The sequence below is a fragment of the Mytilus galloprovincialis genome, chromosome 3 (genome assembly GCF_965363235.1).
Source record: "Mytilus galloprovincialis chromosome 3, xbMytGall1.hap1.1, whole genome shotgun sequence".
NCBI lineage: Eukaryota > Metazoa > Mollusca > Bivalvia > Mytilida > Mytilidae > Mytilus > Mytilus galloprovincialis.
The window spans coordinates 92,757,602-92,776,868 of NC_134840.1; the positions used below are offsets into that span (position 1 = coordinate 92,757,602).

Here is a 19,267-nt window from a genome sequence, read left to right on the forward strand (position 1 = left end):
GATTCCAAGCTGACAAATCTTGCTCTTACTCCTAAATAACTCATCCTTGGTAGAGGAACAGCAAATTAGCCTAGCCCTTAGCACTTGAGAGAAAAAGGATATCTAGACCACCAAGGCAGATATAAGCTACTGACAATTGAACAAAGTGACGAAAAAAGTTTTCACTTGATTAATCATATATCACCATTTGCGTTTTTAATAAGTGCAAAAAAATTTGTGTACAATAATTTATCTATTTATTTAGAAATGGACATTTCTTTGGAATTCCTGCATCCAGCCAACATCAGTACAGTTAGAGTACTTTTCACTAAATGCTGTTGGTCTACAACACATATCAACCATCTATCACAGATAAGCTTATTTCATCAGATCTATAAATAGTTTTTTCAGTCCATGGTGAATATTCTTGAAGCTATATCATCTATCACCCAGTCTATACCCTTGAGTAAATTTTCCCCAGTCACAGCACTACAGTCTTGTATTAACCAGTGATGGGTCTTTATTTCATCTAATTCCATTGCCTACAATAATTAAAATGAATTTTTAATATTTTGTCAAATTTCAACTTTCATACATTAATCAATATCAACAAATCAACTTTTTGCATAAAATTATTCAGTAATACCCAGTGTTTAGGTCTAAGCATTCTTCATGTCACAAATGGCAAATTTTACCATACTGAAAGCATATGACTTCATATTTATACATTGTACTACAAATGTGCAAATTGAGGACAAAATTATAAAATCAATGTTAAAGGAAGAGACCGATATCATTGAGCCGAAACTCCTTTGAAACCATACAAAGTCAGAAATATTTGTGATATGACATATAAATGTAGTGTTTGAACTTTCCAAATTTGTCTTTGAACAAATTTTTTTTTCCACAGAAAACAGCAATTTTTGAGAAAATATTAAAACTTGGAGGTAGTTATTGATCTGTGTCTTATGGGCTTTTAGCATGCTCAGTAGACATACTGCATACAAAATTTAAAAACTCTTTCTTACAAGACTTGTCCAATTGTACCTTGATTTCGTTGGCATCTTCTAGTAGTGATGAGATATAAAAGGTGTAACAAACAGAGTAAAATCTATACTAGTGAAACATGGTCACTTAACTGTAAATATTATCCAATTTTTTTTTAACTAAGTAAGCATATAATGTACGCTCTTGATGAATTATTATACAATACAATAGCTCAACTAATGAGAAGAACAATTGTTCTTCTAAATTGTGACAAGGGAGATAATCAACACTGGTCCATCATGAACTTTTTCAGATTTTTTCTTTCTTTTGAGCTTGGCAGTGTCATTACAAATCAAGTATACATAAAAGTAATTAGAGGTTTCAGAAAGACATGTTGTGGTGTGATAATGAAATACAACAAAACTTTCTCTGTAAAAAAAACCTATAAAAAGCTTGTTTTATTCAAATACCTACTTCTCTGATTGATTGTGCTGTCAGTGACCCTGGTAGATCTTGTTTGTTTGCAAATACAAGAAGTGTAGCTCCTGCTAGTCTCTAGAAAAAGATATTGCATGTATATGTAATATGAATGTTTAAACTATATCAAAAGTATCACATGTATTTAAATATATTGTTTGATTAACACATTAATGCATTTTCATCATTATGGATTAAATACTCCTGATTTTTTAACTCCTTTCAGTTCAGAAAGTATTGCATACCTGGTACATTTATTATCAAGGTTTTTAAACAAATACATTCATTTTGGTGTTGGTGAAGAAAGTATCCAAATGCCAGATAGTTATTGGGATTTCAGGATATGCTGTCTGTACAAATATGTAGCAAATTTTAAAATGCATTTTTTTGTTTTGTTTTGGATACCTATATATCATTGTATATCATGTATATTCAGTCACACATTTTACATTAATGAAAGCATCCTAGAAATTTTGAATTTACTCCAATTTGTTTTACTTGATTTGGTTGTAGATCTGCATGTTTGAATTAAAATCTCTTCTAGTCAAATTTCCCTATTCACAGTCAGCAAGATTTTAGTTGAAGCTTTTTACTGAACATGTCAAGTTTAGGTGCCGGTAGTTTTAAATGCTACAGGCTAATATTTTTGTTTTCAAAATGCTGCTTCATAATGTTTATTATCTTGGTGTAAGTATCAGCTTTTAGACACGTTCGAAGTTCCTCCACCACTTTATATGAAAAGTATGATCTGTAACAAATCAGGAAAATATATATAGATGTCAATCAATTGAAGTTTCAACAGATTTTTTGGCAAAATTATTCAGTAGAAAAATAAGGAGATTTGTGGATTTTTGATTTCCTCCTCCCTCCAAACTATATGTTCACTTGTGTGACATTAAGTAACAGCCCTTATAAGTTCAGTTTGTTATGCTGTATGTTCGAAAGGTCACTTTTATCAGAAAAGTATTGTACCTCCTCCACTAGTAATGCCTGAAGTTCTTGTTTACAGTCATTCATTCTCATTCTGTCAGCACTATCTACGACCCAAATCAACCCATCTGTACTCTCAAAATAATTCCTCCAGTAGGATCGTAGTGATTTTTGACCTCCAACATCCCAAATATTTAGTTTAAACCTGAAAAATAGAAACAATAGTAACTTCAATAAAAACTTTAATTTCCCTATACATTAATTAATCAATAAGATTATAAATGTGAATACATGTACATAAATGAACTAGACCTACTATAAATTGTGCAGTCCTAAACCATTCTCAAATAGTATCTTTGAATTCATTTGATAATAATTATTCTTTTTTTTGAATATAAAGTTGTGCCTTAAGATTCACAGCCCACTAACTTGAATATTCGTTCATGAAGATTATTCAAGTTTTAACTCTCTAGCTTGTTCTCTTAAAATCAAATCTCCTGAAATAACTGTTTTCTGTATTCATAGTAATATTTTTTGTAGAAATACAAATCTGAATTTATTTATACCAAATATATATCTGCTTTAATATTTATATCATATTCTATCTACCATTTCATAAGACTCATAGTTGAATTGTTAAAATCCCAAAATGAAAGAATACATGTATGTTACTGTGGTTTTTTTTTAATGAATATCTTACCAACTGAAAGATAAACAGTCATGACAGTTATCTTACCCTTTATGTTCCAGTGTTTTGATATTAAATCCAAGTGTTGGTGAAATTGTATCTATATCTTCACCATTAAATTTCTTTAGAATCGTTGTTTTTCCAGCATTGTCCAATCCCCTACATGATGTTAAGGTTTGATAATCAAAAGATATGTTTCATTGTCCTTGATCAGTTTTGGAAACGTTGCACGGTCTAATACTGACATCCACATAATTTGGACTCGGATTAAAAGTTATCTCATTGGCAATCATACCACCACACCTCTTTTCCAAATTTAAAACTATATAAAAAGGTTCAAAGCCTTTTTAAAAAGTACCTTTAAATCTTCTAAATAGGTTTTCATATCTGTGTAAATTCATTCTATAAGGATGTTGATGAGTGAGTGAAAATGTATCATACTTTAAACCATGTTTGCATGAAGATTGAAACCAAATACCAGGAATTGATGATTTTTAATTCCAGAAAAAAGGTTAAAGAGGGTTTGAGATATGGGAAACACCAAGATGCACTTATAACATGGTAAACCAGCTGTGTTCTCCTTCTATTAAAGAAGATCCAATTCAACTGTTCTACCCTTTATGCTCCCTATGGAAGCATATCAAACCAATTGGTTTTACAGTTTTATCCAAGTACTTCATTTATCAAGTAAATATATAGTACATGTGAACACCAGCTGACCACAATTGTTCAATAAGTATGTCTAAAATCAAGTCTTGCAGATCAACTACAAAAGTCTCCAAACCTGAAGAGGGATGAAGGATATTGCATGTTAGGGGTTAAAATGTCTCTCCCATACACTATTTTTCTATGTGTGCACTTTTCTGAAAATTTCCAACATCACTAAACAATAAACCTAAAAAAGATATCATATACATGTACATTATCATCGACTCGATAATTCTTCTAAACTGCCTTACCTCAGTGGACTTAGATTAGCGCATCCTGTTAGCGACATGGATAAATTCAGGATTTCATTTTTAATAGGTTAGGATTACTGATGGGATATCGTAGAAGACACAGTTATCTGTGGACCAGGCCCGACCGCAGTAGAATTAAAACTCGGATACCTACTTTCTGGACCAATGAAAGCCTCAGCTGGACCCACATCCTCATCTTTCATGTTACAACACAAATTTTAAAACGGAAGAAGTCGATTTGAAACGTTTTAGGAAAATCGAATCAATGGGAGAAGTATCTGACAATTCAACTGAATTTAACAAAGACTTTTGTGAGATGTACATTGTATCAATCAAACAGCAACACAATGAAGAATAATGGTAGGATACACACATTTAGCAGGGAACCAGAAATGATGAAAATTCACAGAGACAGAGCACCGAGTAAAACTGAAGCCAAGCTTAAGATTCAAACATGGACTTAATATTTTCATGACAATATACTTATCAAGTGCGCCATAATTTTGATAATGATTATATAGACAATTCAACAATTTCTATTTTATAACATGGACTTTAAATGGTTAATTGTCATTTCACACTTTGTATGCTAATTTCCTTTTCATAATTTTAGATTAATTTTCATTTTTCGGCGCCCCCAGTGTCAAGTATTAGGCGCTGAACATTTACTAAGTAAGTAACGTCACTAACGTTACCTATACACCTTATCGCTATGTGTCCGCCATTACTGGATATCACACTGGTTCCCGTAATATTTTGACGTCATAAAACAAAATATCTGACGCCACAATGGAAAAGTGATTGTTGCATGCGTCGCAAGTTCAAGCGGCCTGGTCAGCTGGGATTAGCGATAAGGTGTATTGTTTACGTTGCCTACTGTTTATGTAATGTTGACTTGTGCGCAACGTTGCACAACTTGAATACAATTTGATATGAACACACACCTTTCATTACTAACCCTTAAGCCAAGTACTAACCACAAGAAACACGATACACGATAGGTAATGGCAAGTTTTCACTTTTTGATACAAATTGTTAAATATGGAATAATCTTGTGCATTTACACATAAAATAGAGAACAAAATGATTATGTCACAAGTAAAACAAAAAGGATACAACATTAGAAGTCTGACTTCCTTTTCTTTCTGTTTCATTTTCTTTAGAATGGTTAAAAGTCCCATCTTATAATATTTTAATGCTTAAATCTGGTCCCCTAATGAGTCATGGACAGGAATACAGTTGATCTCATACTTTTACGGGAAGGTCTATTAACAGGACAGATAAAACCAGGACACTTTTTTTCGATACGTTTTTATCTGTAACTTTTGTTTTACTCAACATATGGTTAAAATTTCAATTGTATAGTAAAGAAGAAAGTATTTACTAACATTATTATTAAAAAAAACATATAAAAAAAATTAAGAAGTAAGAAAAAATCTGCCAGGACAGTTATATTTTAAGAAAAAAATGGCTGAAATTGCCGTGAAAAGTTTACTTATAATTGCAATATTTTCTCCAAAACAACTGTCTGGCATAATATTTTCGTACGATTGTAAAGTTTATGAAATATCAATTATAAAAATCTATAATATTATTTTTTTTTTCATCTCTTAAAGGTAAAAAAATCTGCCAGGACAGTAGCCTTTTACATTAGAAAGTTTGTTGAAATTAGTTCAGAATCAAAATATAAAGTTGAATATCTTCTTCAAAATAAATGTCTGGTAAACAAATGTTAGTTCATTGGAAAGTTTAGAATATACGCTTTATGATAATATAAAATTATATGAATTTTTATGTCATTAACGTAAAAAAAATCTGCCAGGACAGTAGCCTACTCCATTAAATTTTAAGCTAAAAACGGCTGAAATTGCCGAGAATTTTTTACTTATAATTGAAATAATTTCTCCAAATCTACTGTCTGGCATATTATTTTTGTATGATAATAAAGTTTAACGAGCTTTTATTTCTAAAATCTACAATTCAATAATTTTTTCGTCTTTTAAAGGTAGGAAAATTTGCCGGGACAGTAGACTATTACGTCAGAAATTTTGTTGAAATTAGTCTAAGGTCATAATATAAAGTTTAATATCTTCTTCAAAATAAATGTCTGGTAAACAAAAGTAGGTGCATTGTAAAGTTTAGAGTATAAGCTTCCAGAAAATATAAAAAAATATGGACTTTTATTCCATTAACATAAAAAAAATCTGCCAGGACAGTTGCCTTATGCGTAAAAAAAATGGTAGAAATTCGCTTAAAATCAAATTAATCTTTTCTTCAAAATTGATGTCTGGCAAGAACAATCATGTTTATAGGAAAGTTCGAATATTCAGCTTTATGGAAATATGAAAGAAAAAAAATACAATTATCTGTGTGTTTATTAAAATAATATTTACTTATTTGCTATGTTGAATAATTTGATCTATTTTCAGATTATTAAAGGCAGCAGACATATCGTTGAAAGGGCATGGGCTTATATTTTATAAATCAAAAACATTTCAATTATACACATACATATATATATAAAATAAATAATCATGCAAAACAATAAAAACCAAATAAAATAAAAACTGTAATATCCCAAATTAAGTTTTGACAGTAATAAATACTTCAAAGTCACTGATTGGTGTCAAATCATCAAAGGTGTTTATTCACTAATTAGTAATATTGTTGGGTTGATGTGTAGACGAGTTGTATATATATACATATACATATACATATACATACATGTGTCTGGTTATAGGTAGTAAACCGTGTGTCAATTGAAACACGTAGTAGATCAACATGTAGGCATTAGACATTAGAAAATATTGTCACATAATGACTTGAGCTTAGTATGTAGTGATGTTTACTACTGATACTTTTCAAAGTACAATAATATAAATGATAAATAGTTTTGGAGTATTTAGTTCATACTTTAGAGTAATATAGAACTTTTTTTCTTGATTTACAAGATATTTGTTACGTTCGGTAGATGTATTTTCAACAGACTGTCGACATTCCAATGGGAACCAATTGTGCCCCTCTTCTTCGACTTGTTTCTTTATTATTATAAGGCCGATTTCATACAGGAACTTCTTAGGAAGAAAGATAAGAAGTTAGCAATATCCTTTAACTTTATTTTGCGCTATATAAATGATGTTCTCTCACTAAATAATTCACAAAATTTGGTGACTGTGTTCAACGCATCGATCCCATCGAACTAGAGATAAAGGATACAACAGATGCAGTTAAGTTTGCCGAATATCTTGACTTACATCTAGAAATTGACAATGAGGGTCGGTTGAAAACAAAACAAACTTTACGACAAAAGAGATGATTTCAGCTTTCCAATTGTGAACTTTCCATTTCTAAGTAGCAACACCTGCATACGGGGTATATATCTCCCAATTGATACGATATTCCGGTGGTTGTATTACCTATCATAATTTTCTTGATAGAGGGTTGCTGCTTACAAGGAAGGTATTAAACCAAGAGTTCCAAATGGTGAAGTTGAAATCATCCCTTCGTAAATTTTACGGACGCCATCACGAGCTTGTTGACCGTTCAATTTCACAGATGATATCGGATATGTTCCTTTCGTCTTAAGTACAATCCCATTCCCTTTCATGAATGTGACATATCGAATCAGACTATTCACCGGATTTGTTGAACTGTAGATACGACACGAGCACGAGATGGAGATAAGACAGGAGCACGAGATGGAGATACGACACGAGCACGAACTGCAGATACGACACGAGCACGACCATCAACAACAAATGAGTGATGTCCAACATAGGTAAGCCTGGGAATAGACTTAGATATATTGTGCAATTTGTTATTGAGGTAAGACGCCTTCCTGTTGACCAAAGAGAGAAAGCTCTCGGACTTCATCTTACCAGGGAACATGTCCTGCCCACGAGGTAGTAATCCAGAAAGCAAGATCTGGCAAGAAGGATTGACTCGTCGTATGCTATCAACCAGACTCTGGTAATGAGTCAGAACATCAGCTGGGGTGTCATTCCACAGATTGTTGGCTCCGATATGAAGAACAACAATCTTGTAGTCGGGCACCCTGCGCCCTATGACACCCCACATCTGTTCAATACGATACCCTGAAAAAGAAACAACATCTACATTAGACAATTTTAAATACTGATCAAAATATTTAACCTGGGAATGACCTGCAATTAAAACACGGTTAGCCATGACAATAATAAATGTTCAGCACTATGAAACAGGGGATAATCGAGCAATATTACAAAAAAAAAACCAATTTAAAAGAAAAGAGCACTAATAAAATACGAATATTTCACGAAAAGAGCACTATGAAAATATATACAGATGTTCTATACAAAAAGCATAAAAATATGGTTTTATAATTGAGTATGAAATGTATCAAAAGGTTAGAATATAGCACTAGTCTTATAACTTTTAATAATGAATGGCCGGAGAAAAATTGCATCTATATACCCAGAGTGACACGTGCTCACAGTGATCACCGGATTAATTAAGTTAATTATCACACGCTTAAAGCGTAATATACATTCTATAATTTAATTACTCTTAGATGCTTGCGGTGAAATTGAGATCTAATCAAATTTTACTTTAAAATCTACAATTAGTAAGTGTTTCGATGTGTATTGTTTTCAATTGTAATTTTGATAAATAATTAGAACCAAACAAACTTACTTCTCAAAGGTATTTATCACCACACGCTCACTTTATGGTTGACTGACTACAGAATACACAGATTAAATTTTGGCACGTGCCATTATTAAGTTATAGGACGGCTGATAGGAAAAAAATCTATTAATTTCTTTATTTTTATATTATAGTTGGGTCTGTTACTTTAATTTAGTATCAAAATTATATGTCAGACAATCGCAATAAATAAACTATTGCATTTACAGTTAAATAGCGTTGTGAAAGTATACAGAAATTAAATGGAGTAGGCTACTGTCCTGGCAGATTATTTTTGTGACAATGAAATAAAAGTCCATATTTTTTTTTATTTTCTAAAACCTCATGTTTCAAACTTTTCAATGAATCAACATTTGCTTACCAGACATTCGAATTGAAGAAGATATTTAACTTTATATTTAGATTTAGAGATGATTTCAACAAAATTTCTAACGTAATCGGCTACTGTCCTGGCAGATTTTTTTAACTTTGAACACCAAAGAAAATATCAAATTATAGTTTTTTATAAACATTATTCCCTAAACTTTATGATCGTACAAAAATAATATGCCAGACAGTTGATTTGGAGAATTTATTTCAATTATAAGTAAAAAATTCTCGGCAATTTCAGCCGTTTTTAGCTTAAAATTTAATGGAGTAGGCTACTGTCCTGGCAGATTTTTTTTACGTTAATGACATAAAAATTCATATAATTTTATATTATCATAAAGCGTATATTCTAAACTTTCCAATGAACTAACATTTGTTTACCAGACATTTATTTTGAAGAAGATATTCAACTTTATATTTTGATTCTGAACTAATTTCAACAAACTTTCTAATGTAAAAGGCTACTGTCCTGGCAGATTTTTTTACCTTTAAGAGATGAAAAAAAAATAATATTATAGATTTTTATAATTGATATTTCATAAACTTTACAATCGTACGAAAATATTATGCCAGACAGTTGTTTTGGAGAAAATATTGCAATTATAAGTAAACTTTTCACGGCAATTTCAGCCATTTTTTTCTTAAAATATAACTGTCCTGGCAGATTTTTTCTTACTTCTTAATTTTTTTTATATGTTTTTTTTAATAATAATGTTAGTAAATACTTTCTTCTTTACTATACAATTGAAATTTTAACCATATGTTGAGTAAAACAAAAGTTACAGATAAAAACGTATCGAAAAAAAGTGTCCTGGTTTTATCTGTCCTGTTAATAGACCTTCCCTACTTTTACGGCATACACATTATTTTTGTATTTGATGAAGACATTTTCGTCTTTTACTGTAAGAAAACAGAAAATATTTATAACATAAGAAATAAGGATGTTTAGGTAAAAACAATCTTATTGAAGAGACTTATCATTACGATTTTACGACATAACACCGCAAGTCGAAAATGGCATCGAGAATGAAACGTCAAACATCTGTGCAAGATAAAATATGGAATTTTAATGTTTCTGATCCAACATTACATCCAAATGGCTTCACAATTTATAAAGTTACAATTAGAGTACGTTTAAATTCGTAATTGAACTTCATAACATTCTAAGTTACCCTATAAAATTTAGCCCACAAGAACAACCCCCAACGTCACAAACCGGGTTAAAAATTTTAGAATCAGTGAACTGATAGCGAACTGATTACATTTTTTTTGTGTGTCAGTATTTACATACTCAAAATACTTTTTTTTGCTATATGCACTGCCAATGCACAATAAGTTTTAACGGGTTGGGAATCTGTTTTCTACAATACACCTTATCGCTATTTGTCGTCCATTACTAGATATCACACAGGTTACCGTAAATTTTTGACGTCACAAAACAAAATATCTGACGCCACAATGTAAAAGTGATTGTTGTATGCGTCAAAAGTTCAAGCAGCCGGGATTAGCGATAAGGTGTATGCTAGTACTGCTAGGCCTGTCCACCTGCACTGGGTCGACTCATTCTTCCTAAAATTGTAGCATCTGCTACTTGGTGTCAGGTGATCAATCAAAGGTTATTGGTGCATATTTTTTTCCCGGCAGATATATATACATGTACAAATTAGTAGGAAATTATGTACATGTAACTGGACCGGAGAGCATGATTCGCAATTTAAAATCAACCATGTTTCCATCGGGGCTTGATTCCAGGACCTCTGTGTTACAAGGCAGCATGTATCCCTACTGAGTTAATTATCTACCACATTTAGTGATTTACTAAGGGAAGCAATCCAGTCACTCATAATTCCCCCACCTCAATAGTTATCTACCATTATGACTCTCACTCACATACCCTAGCTAGAATCCTTCTCCAGGGCTTTCCATTGAAGCCAGTAGCCGGCGGAAATCCACCGTTTACGGTTGCTTCAAGTGCCGGCTACTTCACTGACAAAATTATAAATTCAAAAAGAAAAAAATATCTTTTTCAAATGTTTACAGGCAGCCGAGAGACATATTGTCGCAAAGTCGCGGTCACGATAAACAAGGATGAAAATTCAGTGTTTACCATTGGCCAAATAAAAATGTATGTGTGGTTCCAGTAACCCGACCGACCCTAGTTAAAACCCCCAACCCTAGAACTTTTTTTTTCATTTCTAAAAAAATAAATTTTCAAACGATCAAATTTTGAGGATTGTGAATTAAAATAATTAAATTCATAGATTTCTGTCATCTGAATTTCCATCACAAGTATCTGTTATGGCTAAAATGCAACAATTCATAACAGAATGCAACAAAATTAACTAAAAACATATCATGACTGTTTATTTTACAACCAAACACATGTAAAAATGGTGGACTTCCGGTTGGGGCGTGTATAATACAGGAAACAATTTCAGTAAACACACGATTTTTTTCCGGATTTTGACATTCATGACATTCAAAAATAAAAATTAAAAAAAAAAAAAAAATTTGCCGACCTACCGACCCTATTTTTTAAAAGTATGTAACTGGAACCACACATATATTTTTATTTGGCCTTGGGATAAAAGACCCCTGCCGTAAGGCACCAAGCTTACAGCTTGGTGGGCGTACGGCTTCGCTGAACACATGTTACAGCCCCCTATAATTTTAATTCAACCTTCTACTTCAATTTCAAGGGAAAGCCCTGCTTCTCTAACCACTGTGAGTTTTTTAAGTTGGGGCCAAAGTAGCCAGAGAGCATGAGTTTCATTACAAAATTGCTTGGTCTCCACAGGGACTCTAACCCGGACCTCTGTGTTACAAGGTAGCCCCTATACTGACTGAGCTCATGCAGTACTAATGTCTTCCTTAGGTCAACCGCTTATGACTGACTAATTATAAACCGTATAGCGGGTTATTTTTGCGGGGTGTAAATTTTCGCTTATTTTTGGCAGATAGATCAAAATCGCCAGAATAAATTCCGCCAATTTAAAGGGGATATTGATAAGTTTTGAATCCGCCAAAATAATAACTGTCAAAATATTGCATATACCTTATTCAATAAAAATTGTGAAATTTTACACCCGCAAAAATGACCTGCTATACGGTAAGTATGTACCACATATAAGAATAGCAATCCTGTCACAGATGTTTCAAGAAAAGAATATTTCTATGCACACAATTACCAAAAACAGTTAATAGGGAGACTGAATATTGTTCTTTAAATAAAAGCATTCATAGACATAGGAAGATGTGGTGTGAGTGCCAATGAGACAACCCTCCATCCAAATAACAATTTAAAAAAAGTAAACCATTATAGGTCAATGTACGGCCTTCAACACCGAGCCCTGGCTCACACCGAACAACAAGCTATAAAGGGCCCCAAAATTACTAGTGTAAAACCATTCAAACGGGAAAACCAACGGTCCAATCTATATAAAAAAACGAGAAATGAGAAACACGTATAAATTACATAAACAAACGACAACTACTGTACATCAGATTCCTGACTTAGAACAGGTGCAAATACATGTTTCAAAAAATTTAAACTAGAAAATTTTTTAAATTTAGGTTATTTCACATCTTACATGTCTTACATGACATATAATATAAGCAGCCATAGGAAGCATACATGTAAATTATAGATCGGGTAGATTTAAATCATGTTTAATTTGCTAAGTAAGCTTCATTGTTCTTGCATCATCGACTTTGCCACTGTTTCTATTGATGCACTCCTTTTACATGCTTATAATTAACTCCTTTTATTCAGCAAGTGCAAAAAATTGTTAATGTGTGTTTTTTTATTACAGATTAACTGTTTTATTGACATTTAATTATATTATGTATATGTTTTTATTTTATATTTATAGGTTTTTAGAATGTCTGAATCAGATAAGCTCACAGAGGTTTGTATTAATAACAGCTTGAAATAAATAGTTATGTCTCAGAAAAATCAAGGACATAGTAACAATCCAAAACAATAAAGTAAAGTGAATGACTCATCCTTCCTTTTGGAATGAAAATAGAACATTTTTGACGTTCCATGGCCCAATTATGGGCCTTATGTTTTCTGGTCGGTTCATCCGTCTTTTCGTCCATTCGTTAGTCCGTCTGTTATGCTTCAGGTTAAAGTTTTTGGTCGAGGTAGTTTTTGATGAAGTTGAATTCCAATCATTTTGAAACTTAGTACCTGTTGATATGATCTTTCTAATTTTAATGTCAAATTAGAGTTTTTACCCCATTTTCATGGTCCACTGAACATAGAAAATGATAGTGCGGATAGGGCATCCGTGTACTGGAGACACATTCTTGTTTCATGAATAGATTTGACATTGCTGGTACTGTGAAAAAGTATGCATGGCATAGAAAATGAAAAATTCAAAAGGTGGTAAAATTTTACAAAAAACTTGAATCATGAGAAACGTTCTAATGGTGTTATTGTAAGAATGTATTAGGTAATAGAGGACTGAAAAAACCCTAATTAGATAACCCCAATTAAGACTGATACAATCCCTTAATACGCCAGGACTAGGACGATACTTAAAAATATTGATGTAAAAATAGACCCATCATAGATACCAGTATTAAAATTTCATATGCAAGACGTGCATGATGTCTCCCAACACGCATTAGTTATACTCAAATCAAAAACATAAGTTGAAGAGCATCAAGTTCTAAAATTCTGATATGTTTAATTTGCCAAATACAGCTACATGTAAGGTTAACAGACGACATTGAAAACTGAAGCTCTGGGGATATAGACTCCAATACACACTGTCACAATGAGATTCAGCTTAAAATCACTCTTGCTGATGATGAGAGAATAATTAAAAAATAGGACAATAACAAGCTAAAAATGACCCTGTCATGAAAATATATCTTTTTAGGTATACAGAATGACATTTTAGAGTGTTTCACCTAAAGTTAGTAGAATTTGTTTGTAACTAAATAACCATGATAATAATATATTTTCATATCTAATCCATTATAATTTGTTCAGAAAATTAGAATTTAATTATGTTTTGTATTTTCAGATCATCATATGGAAGAGATATAATGACTTTAAAGAATTATACAAGGGAATGATAAACTTACACAAAGCTTTACACAGAAGGAACCCATTCCCAGTATTCGCTAAACCAAAGTTGTTTGGTATGGTTCATGTTTTATGTAAACAAATTTATTTTGTCAGATACTCTTTTGATGTGTTTACTTTTTTTTAGCAGATAAGCCTGGCAACGATTTATTCATTTATTCAAATAAGACTTAAAGAATTATATAGTTCCAAAGAGTCAAGTGATATATTTACTCATAAAAATAAGTTGATTTACTATGTATAACTGCATTAAATCAAGTGTAATATTTGAGTATGTCTTTGCCTGTTGAAAATATGTTTAGAAATATGCAGCAGATTTATTATAATGAATTTAAATTTCAGTCAATTCAATATGCCGCCTCTCTTCAAATTAACACTGTTAAATTTTTATGATGAGAATTATTTACAATTGCATGTCATATTTTGCCATCATTTAAATTACTATTAGAAATTTTTATGATAAGATGTATATACAATTGGATGTTATATTTTGCCATTAGTTCTTTAACTACCCGATCTAATTGACTGTGTAATTTTTTTTATGCTTATACAGGAAGATTTGAAGAGACAGTTATTGAAGAAAGAAGAAAAAGTGCAATAGATCTCTTAGTCTTCATAGGAAGTCAGCCACATTTATATAACTCTAAAATTTTTGAAGAATTTCTTAAGGTTTGTGAAACATTGTCAGTGATTGTAAAAATAATTGTTTTCTTTGAAAAGAGCAGTCAGAATGTGCTAATTATTGAAAATGTAAAATAAAAGTCACCCAAATCATGTTGTCTAAAAAATCTTATGTATAACTTCTTTGAAAATGTCCCTTTTTTGGTTTAGAGGGAATATAAAAAATTTCCTCTAAACTGAAAAAAGGACATTTTCAATGAAGTAACTGTATATATAAGATTTTTTAGAAGACCAGGCATATATCAATTGACACAATAAAAAATGTGATTTAAACAAAAAAGTAAGAAGATACCAGGATTAAATTTAAAAACTGTAAACAAAAAAAACTAAAAGAAAAAGAAGACCACATTCGACAAAACTACACACAAAATTCACCCAAATCATGTTGTCCTATAAATTTGAAGAGATGACTTTCACTCCTCATAAAGAACACTAGGTTAATTATCTTCCTTGTAAGCAGGGAAATTCAAACGGAAAAGCAAGTCCTGAAGTATCTCATCAAATTGGCCAAATTAGGATATAGGATAAAAGTTTCAGTTAAAAACTTTGTTAAATAATGCCATTATTGCTCTCTGCTCTTAAAATAATTTGAGTAAATATTCTTGTGATCATGAAATAATTCAATTATTTCTTTCTTAAAGGGTGGAAAAGTTAAAGAAGGAGTATCTGGTAAAGTATTAAAGCCATCAAAACTGGACATTATGCAGTCAGTTAATCCACAGAATAATAAAAAGAAAGAGACGGAACCCATACAACCAGTCAAACATCCTCCTGATGACGAAAACAGTAACGGGAATAGTTCACAACAAGAGAATGGGTAAGTGAAAAGATACAAAATTTTACATAGTTTATACATCCATTTCAAAATTTATTTTCCAACCAAAGGTGGTTCTCTCTGGGAACTCCAGATTCCTATGACAATAAAATTGATAGTCAGGATATAGCACAATAGTGTTATAAGTACATTAAACACCAATCAATCAATCAAAATTAATTTAAATTATAAACTATTTCATTGACTTAGTAGTGAGTAGCCGTTTTATAATTTCAATTAAAAAAAAAAAATAAAGGAGTTATTAAGCAAATTTTTCAATCTTGTGAAGAAGAAATATTTATTTTAGATTTTTTATTTAGATCTTGTCTTGTCATTTCTAAAGAACTAGTTGAATTTGACAAATCACTATGGACATATTTATTTTCTTTATTTACAGGGACACAGATGAAAGTTTAGAAGGAGTATGGAATTTCCCCCGAGTTCCTGACAACATCAGTCTGAACTCCTTTGATGATACTGATGATTCAGAAGCTATAGATGCTGAGTCCATGTTAAGTACCTCATTACCTGAGCTGGACATTACTTCATTTGATCCTTTAAAATCAGATGACCTAGGACCTCCAACTCCAGGGCTAAAGACAAGCAGTAGTTGGCTGTTTGCGGCAATGGATACTTGTGCCGGTAAAATATTATTGCATTTTGTTTTGCTTATAATAATAATTTAAATTTACTTTAACAGTCTGCATTAAATTCAAAGCATAGTGCTTACTTGCTCTCATTTTCTGTTTTTTTAATTTTTTTATCCCATATTCTCTTAACTTACGAACCAAGCAATCCAACAAGAAGTGTTGTATTAAACTATTTGGCAAGTTTTATTGTTGATGACAGAATATTGAAGATAATTTCTGTTTAAATTATTCACAACTATTTAGACTCAAACTATTTAGAGATTGGCATTTTGTTTTGACAGGCTGTTAGGCTTTATGTTACCTTTAAATAATTTGACTGGCTGTTAGGCTTTATGTTACCTTTAAATATAATTTGTTTTATTTGTATTGTAGGGTTGATGTATCAATGTTGTTTACTTCTATAAGATTGTTTCATGTTTGGCAAAGGTCTTGTCCATATTTAACTTCTCTTCAAATATTTGAATTTGCAGAAATTCTCTTTTAAGTCAGGATATATCACTTGTTTATTTTTTTTACCTGGATTTCATGGGAGTTCTTGGACAAATATAAACATTGGATTTAGAAGGCAATATGCTTGTTCCATGGAGTACTCATATTTTTTTTTATATATATATGAATCAGCTTTCTGTATGCAGAGATAGAAATATCTGAAATTTCAGAATTTAGTAAAACTTGTTGTAGTTTAATTTTTAATTATTCCCATTCAAGGTACAAATTCTGAGCACATAGAAGGTGAGATCTTATAGGTATAACTCAATTGTATTACAGATTTTCCTAATACACACATTGAATGTCAAATGTCTGCCTATTTTTTTTTTATTAAACTTTCTAGCTTTTAACACACCTCAAGGAATTTTAATATTTGTTCCAACGTGTTATTTAAACAAGTTTGTTATTAGCTGCTACCTTATATTTAGCATCAGTTGAATATATTATACTTAAACAAATATTTAAGATGTTTCAAACATATAATACCTGCCAACTTTTCAAAATCTTCATAGCCGATTTTAACCACTAAGTGGACAAATGCATCTCTTTTCATACATGTATCATAAATTGGTTTCAATTGAAAATATGTGTGCTTAAATGTCAAACTAACTCGTGTGATTATATACTTTGGATTAATTTTTGTTGTTACGAATTTTCATGGATTTAGCAATACTTTTGTACTTGCATTTGATATGATTATTTGAATTCATGGTTTACTTACATTGTCAGTCTGCATACGTTCCTATCGAAAATATGTACTCTGTTTATCATTTAAATTCATGGTTCACCAATATTTGCAAAATCCACGAAAATTTATATCCCAAGAATAAATTAATAATGAATTAACAGTCAATCTAGAAATTTAGCAGATGATGTTTATTCTGTGGAAAATCCCTTTGAAATAACAAGGCTTTTTATACGATCGCAAAATTTTTAATTTTTTGGTCGTATATTGCTATCACGTTGGCGTCGTTGTCTGCGTCGTCGTCGTCGTCGTCCGAATACTTTTAGTTTTCGCACTCTAACTTTAGTAAAAGTGAATAGAAATCAATGAAATTTTAACACAAGGTTTATGACCACAAAAGGAAGGTTGGGATTGATTTTGGGAGTTTTGGTCCCAACATTTTAGGAATTAGGGGCCAAAAAGGGCCCAAATAAGCATTTTCTTGGTTTTCGCACTATAACTTTAGTTTAAGTGAATAGAAATCTATGAAATTTTGACACAAGGTTTATGACCACAAAAGGAAGGTTGGGATTGATTTTGGGAGTTTTGGTTCCAACAGTTTAGGAATTAAGGGCCAAAAAAGGGCCCAAATAAGCATTATTCTTGGTTTTCGCACAATAACTTTAGTATAAGTAAATAGAAATCAATGAAATTTTAACACAAGGTTTATGACCACAAAAGGAAGGTTGGGATTGATTTTTATGCCCCGTCTACGATAGTAGTAGGGGCATTATGTTTTCTGGTCTGTGCGTCCGTTCGTCCGTCTGTTCGTTCGTCTGTTCGTTCGTCCGTTCGTCCGTCTGTCCCATGTCAGGTTAAAGTTTTTGGTCGAGGTAGTTTTTGATGAAGTTGAAGTCCAATCAACTTGAAACTTAGTATACATGTGCCCTATGATATGATCTTTCTAATTTAAATGCCAAATTAGAGTTTTGACCCCAATTTTACGGTTCACTGATAGAAAATGATAGTGCAAATTTCAGGTTAAAGTTTTTGGCTTCAGGTTAAAGTTTTTGGTCAAGGTAGTTTTTGATGAAGTTGAAGTCCAATCAACTTGAAACTTAGTATACATGTGCCCTATGATATGATCTTTCTAATTTAAATGCCAAATTAGAGTTTTGACCCCAATTTTACGGTTCACTGAACATAGAAAATGATAGTGCAAATTTCAGGTTAAAGTTTTTGGCTTCAGGTTAAAGTTTTTGGTCAAGGTAGTTTTTGATGAAGTTGAAGTCCAATCAACTTGAAACTTAGTATACATGTGCCCTATGATATGATCTTTCTAATTTAAATGCCAAATTAGAGTTTTGACCCCAATTTTACGGTTCACTGATAGAAAATGATAGTGCAAATTTCAGGTTAAAGTTTTTGGCTTCAGGTTAAAGTTTTTGGTCAAGGTAGTTTTTGATGAAGTTGAAGTCCAATCAACTTGAAACTTAGTATACATGTGCCCTATGATATGATCTTTCTAATTTAAATGCCAAATTAGAGTTTTGACCCCAATTTTACGGTTCACTGAACATAGAAAATGATAGTGCAAATTTCAGGTTAAAGTTTTTGGCTTCAGGTTAAAGTTTTTGGTCAAGGTAGTTTTTGATGAAGTTGAAGTCCAATCAACTTGAAACTTAGTATACATGTGCCCTATGATATGATCTTTCAAATTTAAATGCCAAATTAGAGTTTTGACCCCAATTTTACGGTTCACTGAACATAGAAAATGATAGTGCAAATTTCAGGTTAAA

General features: G+C 31.6%; 2 protein-coding genes across 3 annotated transcripts in view; one reads left to right on the forward strand and one right to left on the reverse strand.

The window, feature by feature from the left end:
- Window positions 1-213: 213 nt before the first annotated feature.
- On the reverse strand, window positions 214-5,267 carry LOC143069401 (ADP-ribosylation factor-like protein 2). Its single transcript, XM_076244018.1, has 5 exons — window positions 5,137-5,267; window positions 3,110-3,220; window positions 2,416-2,578; window positions 1,441-1,521; window positions 214-521 (listed from the first exon to the last, which is right to left on the reverse strand). Exons 1-5 carry the CDS (start codon window positions 5,199-5,201, stop codon window positions 387-389), a joined length of 555 nt encoding a protein of 184 aa, XP_076100133.1. The 5' UTR covers window positions 5,202-5,267; the 3' UTR covers window positions 214-386.
- A 4,813-nt stretch (window positions 5,268-10,080) lies between these two features.
- LOC143069402 (ribosomal protein S6 kinase delta-1-like) overlaps window positions 10,081-19,267 on the forward strand; it is a 42,736-nt gene continuing 33,549 nt past the window's right edge. The window contains exons 1-7 of one of the 2 annotated variants that reach the window (XM_076244019.1): window positions 10,081-10,200; window positions 12,945-12,980; window positions 14,109-14,226; window positions 14,724-14,839; window positions 15,493-15,668; window positions 16,063-16,307; window positions 17,024-17,047. In XM_076244019.1, the coding sequence (XP_076100134.1) occupies window positions 10,087-10,200; window positions 12,945-12,980; window positions 14,109-14,226; window positions 14,724-14,839; window positions 15,493-15,668; window positions 16,063-16,307; window positions 17,024-17,047 (829 nt within the window). In that variant the 5' untranslated portion in view covers window positions 10,081-10,086. The remainder of the gene's footprint in view (window positions 10,201-12,944; window positions 12,981-14,108; window positions 14,227-14,723; window positions 14,840-15,492; window positions 15,669-16,062; window positions 16,308-17,023; window positions 17,048-19,267) is intronic. The other variant, XM_076244020.1, reaches the window with a different exon arrangement.

Bases quoted from the DNA above. Each gene is read 5' to 3' on its own strand.
- LOC143069401 (XM_076244018.1), bottom strand. From the start codon at position 5,201: ATGGGACTTTTAACCATTCTAAAGAAAATGAAACAGAAAGAAAAGGAA. The intron at 3,221-5,136 runs GTATCCTTTTTG...AACATCATGTAG, and splicing joins GAAGTCAGACTTCTAATGTT to GGGATTGGACAATGCTGGAA. The intron at 2,579-3,109 runs GTAAGATAACTG...TCTATTTTTCAG, and splicing joins AAAACACTGGAACATAAAGG to GTTTAAACTAAATATTTGGG.